This window comes from Embiotoca jacksoni, unplaced genomic scaffold (assembly GCF_022577435.1).
Source record: "Embiotoca jacksoni isolate LCO1_2020_lvr unplaced genomic scaffold, fEmbJac1.0.p SCAF_13, whole genome shotgun sequence".
NCBI lineage: Eukaryota > Metazoa > Chordata > Actinopteri > Embiotocidae > Embiotoca > Embiotoca jacksoni.
Window position 1 is genome coordinate 14,527,843 of NW_027185263.1, and position 20,496 is coordinate 14,548,338.

Consider the following 20,496-nt stretch of genomic DNA (forward strand, 5'->3'; position numbering starts at 1 on the left):
CCAAATTCAGAAGTCTATTACACAAAGACTTACCTTGTGAACTCCTGGAAGGAGCGGAACGAGACCATGGCGCCCATACGCTGACAAGGTGGTGTAAAAGATGTGTCAAGCAGGACATCACTCACACTGGCCACATGCACCATGCCGTAGTGATTCAGGTTGGATGAGAATGACATCCTACGGTGTTGACAGAGTACAGTTCAAATTGGAATCTGCTATACTGCTAGCCTGATTTGACACAATGTCCCCAGCCCCAAAACCTTGGAAGCCTCATGTGGTAATTGTAACAGACTCTTTGCAATAAAAACTGAAGGAGGTTCAAATATAAAAAGCAAGTGGCTACCCATTGAAGTGAACACAGTGGAAGTAAATACAGAGTGTGCAAGTGGATTTTCCTTGTTTTAATTAAACCAACATGTAGTGTGACAAAGAAGTTGACAAAAACAAAGAAACATAAAACCACCGATAGACATAAATATTCCCATTTCATTTTAGTGGGTGTTAGTCCTTTGATTGTAAGAAGGGGTCCCAGAAGTTGCACCCACTGTTAGCATTCAAAGAGGTTTTGGGTCTCAAACCTGTCCAAAGATTCCAAATCTGAGGCATTTCTCTTCTCAGCACTATCATCCTTAGATTCACTAGCTTGTGCTTTAATGTCCTGGGCTTTAGTTTCCTCTAATTTAGTGTCCGGTGCTTTTACATTGTCCATGAAGGGAGAAGAGAATTTCCTGGCAGGACAGTCAGAGGTTTCAGTTCCAACAGATTTGCACAGGTGTACAACACTTCTCCCAAAATAGTATTGGATTATTTTACGGCAATATTACATCCCATGGTTTTCCAAACCGCCACAATACTGGAGCAGTAATAGTTAGGAATATAACACACACAAGACACACACAAGACACTCACACACACACACACACACACACACACATACACACACACGCACAAATATTTTATACAAAGGTTGAATGCCATGGGCCATGCTGTTGTCAGTAACAATAAGAAACATTTCACTTATCAATCAGACTTCACTTGAGTCACTAAATCTGTTTCCTTTTAGGAAATTTCAAAAAGAAATGCAGAACCCAATTAATTCATTTCAACTTGAATTATGGATTTGCAGCTTGTTAATCTACAGTCACCAATAGTCTATGCAATAAAAATAATGTTTACAATACCTGTTAAGAGTGGGGATGTTCCCTCTGCAATCAAACAACATTGGATACTAAGTGGTTAGTGTCAGGCATCAGGAGAGGAAGACAGTCAAGGTGGAGCAATTTGTGTGTATGTACACGTGTGTGAGCATGTTTGTGTGTCCTTTAACGTTTTGTTGTGTTCATCATTGTTTAATGGATGCGATGAATGTAAAAATGGAGGATGAATTAAAGGGAAAAGGTTTGAACGTCTAGCAATGAACACGCATTTCACTTCCTGACTGCTCCCTTTATAACATGCGTCATGTTCCTTTATCCTCTGAACAAAGACAGAGGATCGTTTCACACTCTCATGCTGTCTTGTAGTTCACATTAATGAGACACACATGAGGGTTAATTCACATGCAGGAAATCACAAGCATGCAATTGAATGAGTTAATGATGGCATTCGCAGGACTTCTACAACTAACTGTGCAAACAAACTGCACCCAACACAGCAAAGGAAAACACAAATGCGGCAAGCGAATACACTAAAACATACACACGCCCAACCAAAGTCAAACTGGACACAGGTGGGATGCAAAAAAACCCAAAAGTGAGTGCAACAGAAATACCACAGTACTGTGTCTGTTACAAGCTGTTTTAAATGCTGAGCATGTACAAGACAAATACCGACTGTGTCTCTGGTTTTTCTCTGATTCTCAACTTTTACGTGGCACAAGAGCATCTTTATGTTTTCTAAGTGAATTTACAAGTATTTTTTAAGTCTTCCACAGTACCTTGCACATGAGGAGCATTTAGAGGGAAAACAAATACACACTGCTGGGAATGTTGGGGAGGGACCGTGGCACCATGGATGACATCGAGACAAAACAACTTATCTCATTATCATTGACTTTGATATTCATCTTATAATAGTTTCAATACAAAAAGCAAGTCATTTCCAGATGTTGGAGTGACACCGCCACCTCGACAGACTCCTACGCAATCGACTAATGCAGTAGTAGATTTGAAAAAGACATAAAAACACGCGGCTCATTCTGAGAAAGACAGCAGTGAGCAGTAACAACTTTGGATACAGTAGCTGCAGGTGCTGCCACTAAGATGTATACCAGTGGTTCTCAACTTATGGGTTGATACCCAAAAGTGAGTCACAGGATAATTTTGTGTATCTGACCAAAAACAAAGTTGAAGGAAAAAAAAGTCAAACTTTTATTTTGAAGTCAAAGACTTTCTGACGCTGTGCTTTTAGTTTGAAGGACAAACATTTTCGTATCGCAGTGTGCATGCAGTTAATGTAGAAGCCATTTGCTGCCAGCGTTGCTTTGACAGCAATGACCAAAAACTAATATTGTCAGTAGTTAGCTCTCTTTCAAGCATATATATAAACACGGTTAAATAAGCCTGCCTTTTAATTTTAATTCAAAATAAGTCTTCCTTTTTATTTAGTTAAAAAAAAAAGATCTAATGCAGTTCGATTTAGTTTCTTGAAAGTTGATGAGCATCAAAAGTTGTAACTTCTTTGAAAGGCAATTCAAGAGAAGTCTGCCCTTTTTTATTTTACTGGGTTTTTAGTTCTATTAGTTCTTTTTTTGTTGTTTATTTCACGTTTTTATTAATGCATGACGGGAGTGTGTGTTACTGCACTACTTTTCTTAGAATTAAATTTGAGTGGCTCAAAAATGTTAAGACTTCGAGTCGTGACTTAATGACTAAAGAAACTGGGGGTCCTGAGGCTAGACCAGTTGGGAAACACTGATATACACTATACTACCATAATATATGGTGGTGCTGTCAACTTGCCAGTAATAGGAAATTAATTATTACACTATTTGAATTACTGACTCCACAGTGCCGTTGGAGGGGGGAGGGGCGGAGGAGTGGAAAAGTAATGCACAGCATGTGAGCGTTCGGACATTTTTATGTGCGATACCTGTTGGGATGCGAGGTGGGAAGCATGAACTGGAACTCGACGATACACGTGTTGTCCTTCAGCTGTCGATGCTGAACGCTGTTGAGCTCGTAGGCGATGTACGCTCGGCGAACGTACACCTGAGATGATTAAAGACAAAGGCACACACGGCGTTAGTCAGATACGCAAGTTTGTTAAATCCAAGTTGAAGCAAATTGATCAGTAGACCGAGGGGATTATTCCTCTCACCTCGAGGGCTGCCATCCTCACCACCTGATTACTGTGGTAGAAGAAGTTGGGCAGAACATCAAAAATGGATGTCTCTGAAAGGATCAGTTTCTAGGGGGAAAAAAAATAAGAATTAGTCATCTTAAAGTCAAGTCTCAGAAGAATAGATGAAGCCATAACTTCTCTTTTATAGCCTACCTGCAGGTTCTCAATGCAGAACTGGTGCCCGTACATATCAATGGCAGAGAGGAAGATGGACTCCACCTGGTTGTGTCGTAGCTCGTAAGAGGGAAGGTGGGAAGCAATCAACACCTGGGTACACAAGATGAATGTGGTCCTTCTTTAAATAGATGATACACTTGATCTCCTTACAGTGAGTGGCAGCGTCTACCTCCATACAGTTTAAGCTACACATTTTGCCCCAGCTTTCATGTTTTGAATTACACATATTTTCTTCTAGTTTTTCTATTGTTTTGGATTTCACTCATCTCTCTATATAATTTCAGAGTTCTGCGTTTGTATGTTTTGTTTTGTTTGCCCTTGGCATAGCTCAACAACAGTTCGTCCAATCTGCTTCAAACCCGAGTTTGTAAACTGGCAAGCCGTCGGCAGGGTCCCCCGCTGCCCCCAGCAGTCCACCACTCAGCGTAAGTTCTGTGTGCTTGTTATAATTATACTAGATAACTTTTCCACAGTAACTCTACTACATTTAGTCCGCGGTGCAAACCGCTAACGTGATTTTACTCTGTGTAGAATAACTTTATTTTCATGAAATGGGAGCTGATGTGTTAATTAGCTTCTATTGAGCTTGTAGCAGAGTTCAGAGGAAAATGCTCCGATAACCGCAGATTGTTTTGTGCGTCTCAATATAGTTACGATAAGGAATTATAATATATGTAACTCTGTATTTTACATGTCGAGGTGATGGTAAACAAGACCAGAGGAGATCTAGTCCTCCCGATTAATGAGGGTTGTTGTTTTTGTACTCCGGTGTAGCGTTACAATCACCGACCTTCTCGGTTACATGTACCGGTACCGGTCCGGATAAATGAGCCCGACTACATGTGAAGGAGGCTGCAGAGAGCAGGAGGAGGAGGTGGTGGAAGTGGAAGTGGAGGGACATCAGTGAAAGAGAAAGACTGTCGGCTGGACCTGAGCAGGTTCAAAGTTTGAATTGATGTGATGTAATGCAGCGTTGTTCATGTTGCAGTCGTTACAGAACTAAATCAACTCGTTCTCTCTTATTATCTCCACTCTTGTAACGCAGGTGTGTTAGAAGTAGTTGGAGACTCACTGTCTGCTGTCTCTGGTGTCCAGTTTGACTCCTGTGTTACAGCTCAGGGGGACAAGCTGGATTTGATTGCTTCTGTATGTTTCACTCATTGGACAAATAAATTCTGATTCTATTCTGTTTTCCCAAAGCAGGCTGCTCCGTCCACCAGAGAGACAGAGTACCAGTGGGACATCATGCATAAAGTCACAGAGAGGTTGGTTGTCAGACGGACCGCTTAGTGGGGAAAAGAACTGCAGCCACAGGACTGTCATACAGGACACTGAACACCTTCCAGCGAGTGGGCGGAGCTCCAGCTCCTTCAGGACACTCCCCCCCAGCCTCGGAGCAGAGAAGACTGATGATTTTCTCACCATTTCAAAGCCTAATTTAACAAACTTGTCTGTGTTTTTTTTTCATTCAAATTTGGATGGGTAGTTAACAACCCATACTTCTGTGGTGTGATGAACTTAAAACTCATTTTCATTTCAACTTTTCAGCATCTTTAAGTAACTAATGTTGAGGTTATTGCTGGCTATAAGGTGCACAGGTTCATCAGTTTATTTCACCTGGCTATGGTCCTCTCAACGTGAGCTAGATCGCACGCCGGAAGTAAATCCTCTTCGTCACCTCGATTAAATGATAAAATTACATAAAATGAAAATGTCTGCTGACGTAGTCGAGTGTGTCTTCACCTACATTAGCAGCGAGCTGTTCTCAATAAAGCTACATAGCAATACCACAAGCCAGGCAATCATACTGCCAAACAGACTATTTTTCAACTAGCACTGCACTAGTTAAAAAGAAAGTCCCTATCTTCTCACTGCCATAGCGGAGGGTACATAGTGACATCTAGTGGTAAAATTATCACCATGGATCATGGCTTAGCCTGAGTAATATACAGCTTTAACCACTTAAGAAGAATGCACTTTTATCAGCTTTTAAGTTAAGCAAGCACACTTTCACATTCTGTTTCTCCTGACAATGTAGTTTGTCTATATAAAGTACTTTTCCATTGTTTTTGAGTAATTTCTATAAAACTAATTTGTCATCAAGTAAATGGAGTCCACATCCTACCTGTCGAGCACGCAGGGCCACCTTGGCATTGGTCGTCTTGCTCAGCTGGGTGAGTTCAGTCAAAATGGCCATCAGTTCATCTGTCAGTGTGGGATCACGGCCACAGAGCTGGTCCTGGACACAGGAGAGGACGGAGCATGACACAAAGCAACATGAAATCACGAGCTAGACGTATTTCACATTTTAGTCTGTTATACACTATATATTATGTTGTACTTTTACAAAATTATGAGGTGTAACATATGATGTTTTCAGCAGTTGTATTAATCAAGGAGGGTAAAAAGTATTTTAATAATTACTTTCATTATCAATATAAACATATGCAGCACCTCAATGAAAACCCCAAATGCCCTACATTAAAGCTCTCTTTACTTGACTGAAATATGAATACGGAAAACATGAATGTGTGAATCTGTTTTAACTGGTTTTTACTATCCATTTTTGAACTGTTGTGACTCAGTAAGGAAGGACACTTACAATCAGCATGGTAACCAGCAGGTTCTTCTTGGTGACCTGAGCATGGGAGAAGATGTAGTTGAGGACGTTGGCCATGTCGCCTTTGTTTTCCTCTCGCAGTGTAAACACACACTTGTCATAGTGTCCTGTGAACAGACCAGTACATGAGAGTTATGTTAAATACTGCACAGGAGACTTGTGGTGAAAGAGCTCCACCAAATGGAGAGATAAAGTCAATGCAATCCCTATGAAAAAAAAAATCTGAGCACAGCGAAGTTACAACTGGATGTTCCTGGATTGATGCGACATGTCACCACAATGAACCCTTAAAACCAGTGCTAAAGTGCGCAGTCGCTGTTCCTCACCATTCTGGAACTGGATCTCGACTTTCAGATACTGTCTGAGCAGGTCCATCACCACCGCCTTCATGTGACCTCTGATGCCACTACGATATCTGTTGGGAACAAAAGCACTCTGGTCAGGCACAAAGAAGAATTGTGCTAATGAGGCATACAGAAAAGACTGATCCACGTATTCAACTTTTTGTTATATTGGGATGAACGGTCTGTTGCTCACTTTTGCACCAGCTGAACAATGCTTTGTGTGTTCATAAAGAAGACTTCTCGCTCTGACTTTTTGTTAAGAGTAGCAGCATGGCTGTCCAGGATGTTTGCAATCTGGAAACAAAGGAGATAAACATAATAAGAATTTAATCCCAGCAGCAGTAGAGACTCATAAACATTTAACCCCAGCGGGCACTGATGACCCCTCAGTTGATGTGTCTGTGTTATATCTGAACTGTGCACAGGGACGGACAGAAGATATGAGATCTTGGGTGTGAAATTCATGAATAAAACTAGAAGTAAATGAGAACACCCTTTAACTACTAGTAATGCAAGTGTACAGGCCTTTCTTTGCTATTCATATAATTGAATAGCATATCAGATGCAACATGTCTACAAAAAAAAAATCCAAAGTAAGATTTGTTTTCATTAAAGACATAATTATAAAGATAGAAATTAGAAATAGTAATAGTGGTAAGACTAGCTACTATATGTAAAAAAAATATTTTGCAATAATCTGCATATGAAACCATATAAAAAGGCAACAGGAAGTGGACACTGTTTTCCTAGCAGACTAGAAATTTTCAGAGTAAGAGAGTAATAAATTAACAACTATAAATAAATACAACAGATTTATTGTCACACACTTAAGATTTTGTGTCAAAGATTATGTAAATTTGTCCAAAACCATTATTTCTGTTTGACAAGCCCTGGTGCAACCATGGAAACCAAACACCATTATTGTTGGCGAAGAAAAATGAACTGTGAGGTGTTTGACAGGAGTTTTACTGTAATTGCAGAGGTATGTGTCGGAGGAATTCCGTGGGCGTAGCTAGCATGGTGTATGCGCGTGTTAAATGGGGCACCTGCTGGCTGGGGAACTGGCAGAGCACCGAGGTTATGTTGCTGGCATACTGAGCCATCTCCTTCTTGATGGACTTCTCCACAGCAGGGGGAATGCGGCCCGACACACTGGTCATGATGTCTTGCAGCTCCAGCAGCGGCAAAGAGGGATCACGCATGGTTTTCATTAGCCTTTCCACCCACTCTTTCAACTAGGACAGATACAGGGAGCGTTCATTTGTCAGGAGCCGTTTACCGGTGGAAGAGCTGAAGCCAGTGTGCACCCACGCGTGTATGAATTCTTACCTTAGCACTGAAGAAAGGCTCGGGAAGACAGAAGCCATTCATTATGTGAACAAGATGATCCAGTGTGCTGTGGAAGACTCGGTGGAGCTTCTCCCCTCTGAGAGCTACAGCCTGGATGGAAGGCAGGGCCCCTGTGTGCAGCTCTGCCTGCAAGACACACACAGACAATTAATATTCGTGTTACGAGTCATAAAAATGAGATTCTGTGATATTTCTCCTGCGATGTTTTTCTGGTGCTATTAATGGTAGGGCGTCTCTTTTTGTCCTTTGTTTTTCCAGGTAGGTTGAGTTGCTGGTGACAGACGGTGATTGGACTCCATATTTATGGTGCCCACTTTAAAAGAGATGCCTACTCGATGCCGGTTGCTCCGCCTCCTTTTCCTGACTATTAAACTGACCCATTTGTCAAGCAACAATTTGCTGTAAAGCTGCTATTTTCAGATATTATCATTGTTGTATATATTGTAAATGGTTATTAATAGAGCCCCCGGTGGCAGCGGGGGTGAAGAGACTTTTTTTTTCCCTTCTTGATTTCTCCTGCGAGTTAGGGAGGTGGGTAAGCTTTCTGTATTTTCGTTCTTTTCAGTGAACTCATATCAAAGCTTGTTTTATTTGTTTTGGCTCTGCTCTCCTTTCATGCTTCTATTGAATGAATAACTCAATTCTGTGGCATTGGTCATCCTTGATATTATGGAAAGGATGCTCAGGTTTTCCCCTCCACCGGGCATCAAACTCAAATGTCACGATCTTGTGCATGCACTTCAGGTACAGATCAATGGTGTGGTCTAGTAGGACATAAGGGGCATACTCTGAAATAAAAAAGCAACTCTAAATGCAAGTGGAAGGCAGCTGAAGTTTCCATGAATAATGTCTAAGACAGATACCGAAAATGTGTAGTTTACACTTTGTGATGGTTATTGATGGCTAACCACCAGTGACACACGTACCAGCAGTGGGTGTCTACTGTGCATTTTTCCCGACATTATTCTGGTCTCTTCCCCTCAGATAATTGAGCCTTCATCTTTGCTGGCAGCCTTAATGTCCTGCCTCGTTGATGTTTTGACTCCATAAAGTCATTTGTCATGAACACATATCCACACACTCAAACAGCTAATACATAATAATTACAGAGTGCAGCTCTTGTGTATGGAATTGAAGCCGTCTGTTATTCCGACAGCCACTTTCAAAGGAGCGTTAAACTCAAACTGATGGCCAAACTTAAAATGCTATTCAATATTTTAAAATAAACTACGAAATATGACTTATCATGGTTCATTTTGTAGCACGCACAGAGAAAATCCGACTTGGTATACAGCATGCACCTGTGCAGACTGCATTAATCAGACATGCAGTAGAGTACCTGTTGCACTCTGCTTGGGTCATCCAGCTGCAGTTTGGCAATGACACAGCCCGGCTCCAGGGCTGCTCCGGCCCTCTTCACATAGTGAATACAACCAGACTCTACAGCGGTGAGGGTCATGACCATCTTCATCACCTGAAATAATAAATTTGAAAGTTTACACCTTTACAACTCAGAAAACAATAACTTTATTGTTGTTTTCTGAGTTGATTTGATTTGATGATGATTTCTTGCAGACAGAATACCCATATACCCTTAATAGACTGTACCTCTATTTCAACGTAGCACTGGCCAGAAAATACATGGCCGCCATCCTCCACTGTGTACTGAATGATTTTTCCTGCTGAAGGAGATCGCAGCAGCGAGGGGTCATTCTCCTTTTCAAAAACACAAGTCTTGTTCCCAATTGTGATGCGATACCTGCAGAAAAAAAAAAGAAGATAATCAGTCTTTAAAAAACTAAAATCTGACGATTTAAGTACATCACTTATTTCCTATAAAGCTGTTAACAGAGTCAAGATAATTTCAGGCAACGAACTAGCAAAATAAAGATGTTCGCTTTCAGTCTGTTCTGTGGTTAAGTTTCAGCTAAAATAGTGATGATGATTCCATAAAAATAGATTTTTTTTTAAATTTTTTTATCATACCTGTCCACCTCTTCCTTCATGTAGGTGGTGTAGCTGCTTCCGTCATAAGACAGCAAGAGACCTCCATCACTGAGCCGGTGGACATCCATCTCAGCGGAGGAATGGTTCATGATGACCACGTAGGAGTTGGGAGACTGACGAGTCACTGTCAGGACGTACTTAATACCTTCATAGATCAGCTCCACATCCACAGTGTTAAGTAGTGTGTGCGCTGGCAGCACTTGGCCCCTGGTCAGAGAGAAAAGAGAGTCTCATGTTTTCCATTCAAAAGACACACTACTATCTGCTGCTTGAAATGTCATATTTGTACCTTTCCAGTGAATGCAGAAAGTTGGAAACGCTGTTCCTCAGATTGACATCTGCCACATGCAGAGCGCCGCTCACAATGCCCAGCATGGTATCAGGACGCTCCGCCTGCATGCAGCATTCACAGGAAAACATCAAATATTGAAGCTTCAGAACAAACTGTGATGCCAGGAAGATACACCAACAATTATCTCAACACTTGGCTATAGTGTGGTTTCAGCAATGACAGCATCAAGTGGGTCAGTGTGTTAACAGGATTTTGTCTTTATAGTGTCCTGGGTCCAGTGGTCACAGCTGGAACATCTGTGCATACCTGCATCTTCTCTGAGATGAGCCTGTCCAGCCAGCCTGTGTCAATAGTGTTGTGCTGAAAGCTTTCAGTCTCCAGCAGCTTAATGAGGTATTCCACTGTGGTCCTGAAGTCTCCCCTGATAGACAGCTCCTTAAGCGCGACCACCATGTTGCTAGAAAATGACACAACACATGATTAGACATTTGCACAGAAATGTTAATATATACATCAACATATGTGAGGTGTGATCAAAAAGGTCCAAGACTTATGCTGTCAAACGTGAACAGAGCGCAGCACGGTAATGCGTATGGAGCAGAGAGAAGTAATAACTAAATTCTCCGTCCACATGCAACAGGAAGAGTTTCTGAACATTTTGATTGCACCTCATAGTATTCAATCATAAAAATGTATTGAGTGAGCTTTGTCACACAGGAATGTTTTCAGTTAACTCACGAGATGGCTTCTTCCCGATTCTCTCCCCATGAGAAGCAGTGTCCAAACTGGGAGTCAGCAAACTCATGCAGGCCTCCAGCAGCTGCAACACTGAAGTAACCCCACACGTTCTTATTGCTGCGGAAATTCAGTTCTTGTACTGTTCCAGAGCTTGGCTTGAAACCCTGCAATCACACATGCACACAAACAGCACATTTGATCATCTCATAAAATGAACCAAAACCAAAAATGGCTAATTTTACATTTAGACAACAGGAACATTTACAGGTAACAACAATTGTCTTTATTTATTGGATGAGCGAGTTACCAAGTAAAAATTTCAGCTGCAAATATTTTGAATACCAGAAGATGAGGGAACCGTACCTCATCAGGATTTTCACTGGTGATACGTGCTGCAATGACGTGGCCCCGTGGGGACGGGGTAGTTGACAGACCCTCAAAGTCAATGAGACAGTCTCCCCACGGCTGGACCCCGTAAAGCATCCTGATGTCTTTGATCCGGTGAAGAGGAATACCCATAGCAATCTGACAAAAGACAGTGGTATTAGCACAACACGTGTTCCTGCTCATAAACCAACATGGACAAACGTGAACAAGCTGAATACACAGCCCATATAGGGTCTATGGATTATGAATGTATTGGCTTTCAAAGAACCCTGTAATTTTTCCCTGGCATGCTTATCTCCTGGTTATTAACATTTATTAACAGCTATTTTCAGTTTTCGAGACAAACATTTTACTAAGGGACCGAGAGTGCTGTTGAAAAAGACACCTTCATCCTCTGAGCCAGAGGGTGTGTCACTCCCACAGTAACACCCAATGAGCTTGAGGCCGAAGCCTTTCCAGCCCTTCAGCTCGACTGCCACTGACCTATTTATACACACTCCGAAACACTGCACACACCACGTGACCCGTTGCTGCTACAACCCCTGGATCTACTACAATGTTCCTGCATAGCGCCTCTGTCTTTTGCAGTCGGTTGCCATAGAGACAGGGGGCCCACCAGAGCAGCTGGCGGTGAAGTGTGCATACTTTGTCTGCGACAGAGCGGGTCTCAAAACACACCGTTTATGACCATGCTTTTGTAGCAGTACGAGCGTGCGAGTGAGACTGACCTGCAGCTGGGCGGCAGGCAGGTTGACATCAGCCACCATCTCGGTGCAGGGGTGCTCCACCTGCAGACGAGGGTTGAGCTCCAGGAAGTAGAAGCTGCCATCCTGGCTGTAGAGGTACTCCACTGTACCTGCGCTGACGTAACCCACCATCTTTGCCAGCTTCACTGCACACTAAGGAGAGACAACAAGCTCTGTCAAGACTGAAACGTGCTGGTCTTGATCTCTATTAATCAACTCAAACAATTCTAGATGAGTTATACCTTTTCCATGTCCTCAAACACATCAGAAGTGGCGATGGTAGCGGGAGCCTCCTCTATAATTTTCTGGTGACGTCGCTGCACAGAACAGTCTCTGCCAAACAGGGAGATGGCATTGCCGTTCTGATCGGCCAGAATCTGAACCTCCAAGTGGCGGGCGTGCTTCGCTAGCTGCATGACGAAAATGGGTGATCCTGGAACTTCTGCCTGGACCTGAACCACCAAAGACAAAGGAAATTTGATGGAAAGAAAATAAGATGAGTTTTATTTTCTTTGCCTGTGGTTTAAGAAGTATTTACAATGTCATTTACAACGTCTAATTATACGACGTCCATATGTCCTTATCTTGTGACCTACAACTGAACTCAGATGTGAAGGGAATGGGGGTGGAGGTCAACTGCTTGTCACGCTGTATAAAAGCTGCCCTACGGAGGAGAGACGTTGAGCAATGCTGGACATCCTTCTTTGAGTGGACATGTATTTGCTCCTTCTTGCAAGAATAAATGTCCGATGTGTTTGATTTTGAATCCAGCCTCTGAGTAATTTTTCTAACATAATTCTTGCAGCCACCAAATGCAAAGAAAACACTAAGGGCCTGATTTACTAAGATCTCAAATAGAGGGTACTAAATTGCGTGTTCTTTCCAAAAGTTTGCATATTTTTTGCACCCGTTTTGCGGGTGATTTACTAAGAGTAATTGTGTCATTGAAATGAGGTGCAAATCGCTGTATTTAAATGAGGGGTTTGCGTGAGTTAAAGTGATTCCAGCAATGGGAGCAACCTCAAAACGAAAAGGAAATCTGATCCCATTGAAATGAAGAAATATAAATATAACATGAACAAAACACTTTGTAGGAGATTATTAGCAAGAAAGTCAACACTGTGGGGAAAAACAAAAAGGCAAAAAAAAAAAAAAAGGCTTAATAATATAACGTCTGCAAATAAAACCGGAGAGACGGTGGATGAGATCCTCTAACAAACACCGATCAGCAGGTCCAGATCTTTCTGTGATGAGCAGGTGACTTTTCATTCAGTTCCTCGCGAGTGCTCGTGGACCTTATGAAGCTACCTGTGAATTCTGCGGGACACATTCAGGACCTGTGACAGCACACCTGAATAACGGGACTGGGTGGGATATCCAAGCAGCGACACGCTGGAACGACCCAGAGCCAGGAAAATGCTGAGTCGTAAGAAGTTTTTTTAATTGCTGGTATTTCGCGGCTCCTCGTGGTTGTTGGCGGTCAATCATCATTCAGTTCATTCAATAACTCAGAAATGTCATCACTGGGCAAATGATATGTCTGATTAATTTTTGCCTCCGTCATCTCAAAATGTTTCCACAGGTGTAAAGTCACCTTCTCTGCATCTCCTTCTCACCACAATAAGAGCAGCCGTCTCTCAAGATTTGCGCACCTGATTAATAAGTTCCTTTCAGTCGTACTAAAATACACAACAATATTGTGCTATTGTATAAATGTGCTCTTACCTGTCTGAAGAGGTTCGGGAAGTCATCAGCACAGTTGACTTTACGGATCCCTTTTCCTCCACCACCTTCTGAAGCCTTCACCATTACAGGGTAACCGACCTTCTCTGCAGCCTGGAAATAGAAACATACAGGTGTACAGCACACATGCAAGTATGCATAAAATACTAAAGCACATGCAACAATCATCTGGCATTATTAGATGACTGGCTTACTTTCAGGCCGTCTTCTACGTCGTCGATGCAGCCAAGCTCGTACACGTCGTGAGGAACGTTGACGACTTTCTTCTTTTGGTGGCTCTCCATCCATTCTACAGTCAGACCTGAGAAAAACAGACAACATATTCGACATGCAAACTTTTAAATGCAGTTGTGTGATGTACTTTTTTATTTTTTATAAGAACTATTAGACATCTGACTTGAAACACATTTGCAACAAAGACATAAGAACACATTCAAGAGACATTGCTCAAACCATCACCTACTACATAAAGATAATAGAAATCTAAAGAAATGCAGGAAAGCTGGACTGTTGAATAACACAGAAAATGTCTTCTTCAAAGCTGATCCTGAACAGCTCTGGGAGTAAACCATGTATGACCTACCAGTTCCGCTCCAGGGCAGGGTTGGGATGCCAGCTGTCTGAGCCACGATTGAGGAAGCAATCTTGTCTCCCAGAGCCCACATAGCCTGACTTGGGGGACCTGAGAAAAGGATTAAAAAAAACAACAATATCTCAGTATCTTCCGCAAAATGTAGGAAAGACAGACAGATGGTTAACAAAGGGACAACTTTCCCTTACCCATGAAAGCAATGCCATTCTTATGAAGGAGCTCTGGGAGTTTGGGGTTCTCTGAGGCATGACCCCATCCGGCCCACACTGCCTATAATATATGAAACAATTCCACAGCAGATATTCAAAACATAAAATAAAAAGTTTATCAATTACAGTGGAAATCCGGAAGAATAAATAAGAGTCTGGTGGTACCTGAACAGGTATGCGTTTAGCAATATCCAGGATGAGCTCCACATTGGCATAGTTGTTGTTATTAGTCCCTCCTGGAACAGGCACATAATGATCTGCCATCTTGATGTACTCTATGAAACACAAACACAGTATTTGTCAAATAACTTCAAAACATTTTCAACCCTGTTCCACAAGACAGGAGACCGAGAGTGTAAACTGTTTCCCCACCAGGTTGTGAACTGTATTCACACCGCCATTCCTATGTGTAACACAACAGCACGAGACTGAGCAGTAACTATCAACACTGAGAGCGAGTGATATTTCCCCCAAATGATCTTGTTGCAGTTACATTTACAAAATTTCTCACTGGATTCCAGTAGAGCTGTACGATTATTAAAAACACGATCTTGATTTATGCCTCTATGTGATCTCGTTCCTAAACGACCACAATTCTGCTGCATTTTCATTTGGGATATCAGCTGATTTGAAACAAGCTTTCCCACTTTCTTCCTCAACAAATAGCAATAGCTTGTTACACCACATGATGCAAAGCAGCAGAAACCGGCAGCGAGGTAAATAAACCCAGTGAGAGACATTTGCGAGAAGAAAATGATTGTTCAGAGATTGTGTAAGTAAGAGAAGACTGTGTGTTCAATGAGAGATTGATGAAGCTGCTGCATTTAAGCTAAGAACCAGAGTGTTTACTTTCTGTTCTCCAAAGTTGATGTGCCGGTCTGATATCAGACTTTCTCACATTTGTGGTCGGGATCTCAACTCTCCTGTATTGACATGTCAGGCCCAGGAATCCTAACCTAGTCTGGTACCAGTATGCCAGTTGGTGTACTTGCTAGAGGAGTAATGATGGAAAAATAATGAACTCGTCATACTTGTCGAATGTTTGTCTATCTGTTGCACAACATGTTCTTATTGTCTCAGACACGACGTCTCAGACACGACGTCTCCGTGTCTTGATCTCGTGCCCTACGACCTCACTCAGTACTATCTGTCCACAGCGTGGTCTAATTTACGACGTCCATATGTTACGACGTCCATTATCTTGTGACCTGCAACTGAACTCAGATGTGAAGGGAATGGGGGTGGATGTCAACTGCTCGTCACGCTGTATAAAAGCTGCCCTACGGAGGAGAGACGTTGAGCAATGCTGGACATCTTTCTTTGAGGGTACGTGTATTTGCTCCTTCTTGCAAGAATGAATGTCCGATGTGTTTGATTTTGAATCCAGCCTCTGAGTAATTTTTCTAACAAGTAATCATGCTAAAGCTCACCTGCGTTGGCCTTCAGGTCTTCTGGGGTCACCATGACAACAAAACGGATTGCCCTTTCATTGCGAAACATCTCGTAGGCCCAGCGGCGGATTGAGCGCATGCATTTCACTGCAGCGATGCCATTGTTGGCAATAAGCACCTGGATAAGCAAAAAGAGTTGAGTTATTAATGTTGACTTACTGTCATCAAGTCACAGCAGTAAAGTCATGGAACAGATATGCAGGATATTGTGTCTTTCGATTGTCGTGGCAGCACAAGTTCTGACTCCATTTCTAAACATGCAAGGTCAAAGTATGAACATTTTTCTTATGTGCTTAACAGGACAGTCAGGTTGTGCTATGTTTATATACATAATGACTGTACACTGTACTAGTCAATAAATGCCATGGCTGTGATGTGTTTTTTTGTTTTGTTTTCATTATTTAGAAGGTGGTACATAACATTGAGATTCATGTCAGGACATGACAGGGTTTACTTTATCAGGAGCGCTTTGAGCGTCTTTTTACGAGCGCAGGAATTAAATCGGTTACCTTTTCAATGACCTTGTTGCCACCAAAGCGGGTGACAAATTCGGCAGGAGAAGCGACAGTGAAGTCCCTCTGGAGATCGATTCGCCTGCGATCTCTGCCTTGTTTCACCAGGTGCAGCCCTGACATACTAGATCTACTTGAAACGAAATAATACAGAATATATATATAATGGCACAGGAAGTAGGTAGCTATTAAACTGTCAGAAGCAAACTTTCTCACAGCAGCAGCGGAGCTTTAAAAACAGTTCATGTTTACAGCCCAGAAGATAACTCATATCACTCATAATGATAAGGAAGACCTCGTCTTGAGTAGGACAGGATCTGACTACTGTTTCTTATCTTGAACTTTACAGATGTGGGTGAATTACAGAAACTTCTGTCTGTGAATCTGAATCTATGACATCAGTAAATGTCAAACAAAACCTAAAAACGTGCTGTTCGTAGAAATGATGATAATGATTTGGGCATAAGTGATACACCAGCAAAAGTACAGGGTAAACAATGCTATATGTGAGGATGAAGCACTCTGCTTAAAGCATAACTACTGAAAGAGTAGAATATATTGCACACAAGTGCCTCCAACTGGTTCTGCTCTATGAATCAAGCTCCACCCCAAAACGAACCATGAGAGGAAGAGGGTATTACAGGGGGAGGGCTATGTCTATCAGCTGGAGGGTGTGTCAGAGACCCGGCTCGTTTGGCTGGCTGGCTTCTGTGGCCTGACACTGCATTGTTGCATCACTGCAGGGATTACTGGCACAAGGCAAATACGTTTCTACTGAATGGATGCTCTGATTTCAGTCCAGCTGTTTTCAACTCAACGGGAAAGGATGAAGGGGGTAATTACAGGGAAGATATTCCATACGTCGTTACCTGCATGAGCAAGCACACCTCATCTGAAACTTAAGTCCTGAAACCCAACTTTTACGCGAGGCTTTTGAGGAAAATGTTATGTGCAAGCACCCTGAGGGCGCTCAGTGAAAGACTTGGAGCTGGCAGACAGACTAAAGATTGCTGCAGGCTTCAAACGACATTCCATCAGTGCTGAATGGCTCCTTTCAACTGTTGGATTGGGAAAATTGTGTGTGTGTGTGTGTGTGTGTGTGTGTGTGTGTGTGTGTGTGTGTGGACATTTGACAGCTTCCCTTAAACTAATATTCAGAAGTCTGCGCCTGGTCTCCAGGACAACCTCACACACTGAGAAACCTTTTAGCAACTAGAGAAACTGCATTTTTCACGTGCTGTAAAAAGGAGCTACCCAGTGAAGGAAAAGTACATCGTCTGAACACAGCATGCTCCATAAAACCTTTTCCCATTGACAAGTTCCAAAAAGACAGCACACAAAGTGACAGCCTCCCTATCCTTATCTGACCTTTGCATGCCTTACACAGATAACTGTAATCATTTACAGCTGTATGGTAATGTATAATATGTTAATTGCAATACATTTACAAATGAATGAACAAAAGTTCAAAACTATTTCCATTCTAGGGAACAAATGCTTCCAAACCTGAAACATTCTTGAAACCTTTATCCATTTATAACTCATGTTATAGTCAAAGCGTTCAGAGAAAATGCAGCATATTTTTGTAAAGGAAACTTTTAAACAAACGTCAAAAGACAGACCACATTCGAATTCTAACCTTAGATTCTGCACGCTATCAGTGTGGTCGAATCCCAGTTCGTACGTGCTGTCGGAGCTCCCTGAGGACGGCGACAAGGACCGAGCCTCCTTTTCCTCCAGCTGCGTGTCCAGCTTCCCTTGGATTTCATCCTCCGAGTTTTCCTCCGATACTGATCCCACCATGAAGTGAGAGTGCAGAGCCGCGACAGCGGGGTTCTTCTTGTCAGCACCGTCCTGCTGTGCCATGGCCGGGCGACACGAGCAGGCTGCGAACACTGAGGAGAAACAGAACAGTGGCAGCAGGAGTTATAAAGGAGGTGCAGAGTCCACATATCAGGGTACAGCGCGTGTGTGACACAAGATTGCTTTGGCTGGAACGTGAAGCTGTTTGTCATATTGCAAAATTGGGTTACATAAACTTTACTTTTTTTGATAATGCAACCGATATTGCAACACTTAGAGCGCAGACACATTTCATGCGGGTTCAGAAGGTTGTTGCAGCCCTCGATTTGTGCCGCTTACTAAAAAAAAAAGAACGCATTCAAAGTGATGCACTGTAATCATCTGTTGAAAATCAGAAAATAAAATAAGACAACTGGAAATAAAGTTCTGCTCCTGACGTACAAGCCCTTAATAATCGAGCTCCACTATATATCACAGATCTCTCTTAGTAACCCATCATCCCAACAGGACCAGTTTCCAAAAGTAGAAAGGGATGCAGGGCCTTCGGTTCCCAGGCTCCTCTCCGGTGGAACCGGCTCCCGACTTGGGTTCGGGAGGCTGACACGCGCCGTACTTTAAAAACAAAGCTGAAACTGTATCTTTTTAATCGAGCTTACAATCAGGGCAGGATAAACTGACCTTGCACAATCGCCTCCTTGTGCTCTCCCTGCTCTCGGGGCATTTGCCAGCACTGAATGTCGTTTTAACATCTCCATTTAACATCTCCATTTCATTGGGATTGATTTTTTTTTTTTTTAGCTAATTCCCTTTAAACTTTTTTTTTTTTTTTTTTACATTTATATTTTCTAATGAGGTTGTTTGTTGTTGTTGTTGTTGTTTAAATAGGCTGTTTCCTATATCCCACTGCGTGTGTGAAGTGTATCGGGGCCAAAGTTGCATGTGAATCCTTTCCTATAAATCAAACTGAACTGAAGTCCTGTTGCATCCAAAACAATTGCGAACAAAAAGAAGACTTTCACCCTCAAGTGAGCGAGACGACTTGTATGCCACGTTGAAGACAAACGATAATGGTGGACTTGTTCTCTTTCGCGTTGCCGTTTAGTTGCTCAGTTACACTGTGGAAACAAAAGTTGAGGCAGGTGAGGCGGGTGAGGCGGGTGAGGCACACCTTACCGATCGATAGCTGCTTGCGGGACCAGAAAAACAAGCCGAGCGCTGCAAGCAGAAACGCCGCGACGGCGAGCGAGGGGGGCATCACGAAACGACAGGAGCGACCCCGTTCATCGTCGTTACCGGACCGTGAACTCGGGAGGCGGATATTTACCGACAACTTTGACTGGCGGAAACCGTTTTCGGGCGACCGTTGAGTCGTAGATAAGCCGAGGCGCTCATGACGCTTTGCTCATCACCGGCGGCGGCTAATACAGTTATGATGCTACAGCAGCGGCGCTAATATGATCATGCAGAATGCACTGCACTGCACTGTACTGGCACTGCACTGCACTGCACTGCACTGTACTGCACTGTAACATGGGCGAAAATCTTCTGAACGTAACTAACATACTCTGACAACAAGTTTTTTTTTTTTTAGGCTAATAACTTACCGGTGGAGATAAACCGACACGTAATCGTGACAAAGTTCAGTCGCAGAGATCGATAAATTAAATATGTCTATCAGACATCTCTGTGTCCAGTGATGATGAAAATTAAAAAAAATAAAAAAATCACATCATGATGAGGTAACAGCTCCGACAGACGGTCCGACAGCAGAGTGGGGTGATGTGATGATGCGCAGGCGGGTTACTCCCGGACGTTGACCTCTGACGGGCGCTTCCGCCATAGAAATAGTGTAGCTAGAAAAGACACGTCACGCACGCTGCGGTGCAACTGAGCTAGAGAATAGAATAAAAAATAAAACATAAAAACGAGTTGAAATATTGTACCCTGTATTAGAAATTATAGTTTATATAAAATATGAATAAAACAAAGTCTGGGTACTTCATGAAAAATAATGGAGTTCGTAAAGTTGACAATGACAACTGCTGCTACTCCATCTTAAATAAAACAATATAATGCTCAGATTGGTCACATTTGCCTTTTCACATACTTATGGACTTTTGTCATTGTGATATTTAATTTTTTTTTAAAAATCACCAAACATTGGTGAAACAAAGGTTGTAATA

At 42.4% G+C, this 20,496-nt stretch overlaps 1 protein-coding gene across 7 annotated transcripts in view; it reads right to left on the reverse strand.

The window, feature by feature from the left end:
- The window catches only part of acaca (acetyl-CoA carboxylase alpha), a 39,497-nt gene extending 19,647 nt beyond the window's left edge, over window positions 1–19,850 (reverse strand). For 2 of the 7 annotated variants that reach the window (XM_069146823.1, XM_069146820.1), the window contains exons 1-30: window positions 19,487–19,850; window positions 18,150–18,405; window positions 16,508–16,643; window positions 15,978–16,116; window positions 14,713–14,822; window positions 14,527–14,608; window positions 14,330–14,428; window positions 13,941–14,047; window positions 13,729–13,839; window positions 12,246–12,455; window positions 11,986–12,156; window positions 11,234–11,395; window positions 10,871–11,034; window positions 10,439–10,589; window positions 10,130–10,233; window positions 9,820–10,047; window positions 9,442–9,592; window positions 9,173–9,307; window positions 7,813–7,959; window positions 7,530–7,718; window positions 6,677–6,777; window positions 6,466–6,554; window positions 6,122–6,246; window positions 5,645–5,758; window positions 3,496–3,609; window positions 3,319–3,408; window positions 3,091–3,209; window positions 1,182–1,205; window positions 579–728; window positions 34–177 (exon numbers count right to left, since the gene is read on the reverse strand). In XM_069146823.1, coding sequence (XP_069002924.1) covers window positions 34–177; window positions 579–728; window positions 1,182–1,205; window positions 3,091–3,209; window positions 3,319–3,408; window positions 3,496–3,609; window positions 5,645–5,758; window positions 6,122–6,246; window positions 6,466–6,554; window positions 6,677–6,777; window positions 7,530–7,718; window positions 7,813–7,959; window positions 9,173–9,307; window positions 9,442–9,592; window positions 9,820–10,047; window positions 10,130–10,233; window positions 10,439–10,589; window positions 10,871–11,034; window positions 11,234–11,395; window positions 11,986–12,156; window positions 12,246–12,455; window positions 13,729–13,839; window positions 13,941–14,047; window positions 14,330–14,428; window positions 14,527–14,608; window positions 14,713–14,822; window positions 15,978–16,116; window positions 16,508–16,643; window positions 18,150–18,405; window positions 19,487–19,568 — 4,004 coding nt within the window. In that variant the 5' untranslated portion in view covers window positions 19,569–19,850. The remainder of the gene's footprint in view (window positions 1–33; window positions 178–578; window positions 729–1,181; window positions 1,206–3,090; window positions 3,210–3,318; window positions 3,409–3,495; window positions 3,610–5,644; window positions 5,759–6,121; window positions 6,247–6,465; window positions 6,555–6,676; window positions 6,778–7,529; window positions 7,719–7,812; window positions 7,960–9,172; window positions 9,308–9,441; window positions 9,593–9,819; window positions 10,048–10,129; window positions 10,234–10,438; window positions 10,590–10,870; window positions 11,035–11,233; window positions 11,396–11,985; window positions 12,157–12,245; window positions 12,456–13,728; window positions 13,840–13,940; window positions 14,048–14,329; window positions 14,429–14,526; window positions 14,609–14,712; window positions 14,823–15,977; window positions 16,117–16,507; window positions 16,644–18,149; window positions 18,406–19,486) is intronic. The other 5 variants (XM_069146827.1, XM_069146825.1, XM_069146826.1 and 2 more) reach the window with 3 other exon arrangements.
- Between the last annotated feature and the right edge of the window lie 646 nt (window positions 19,851–20,496).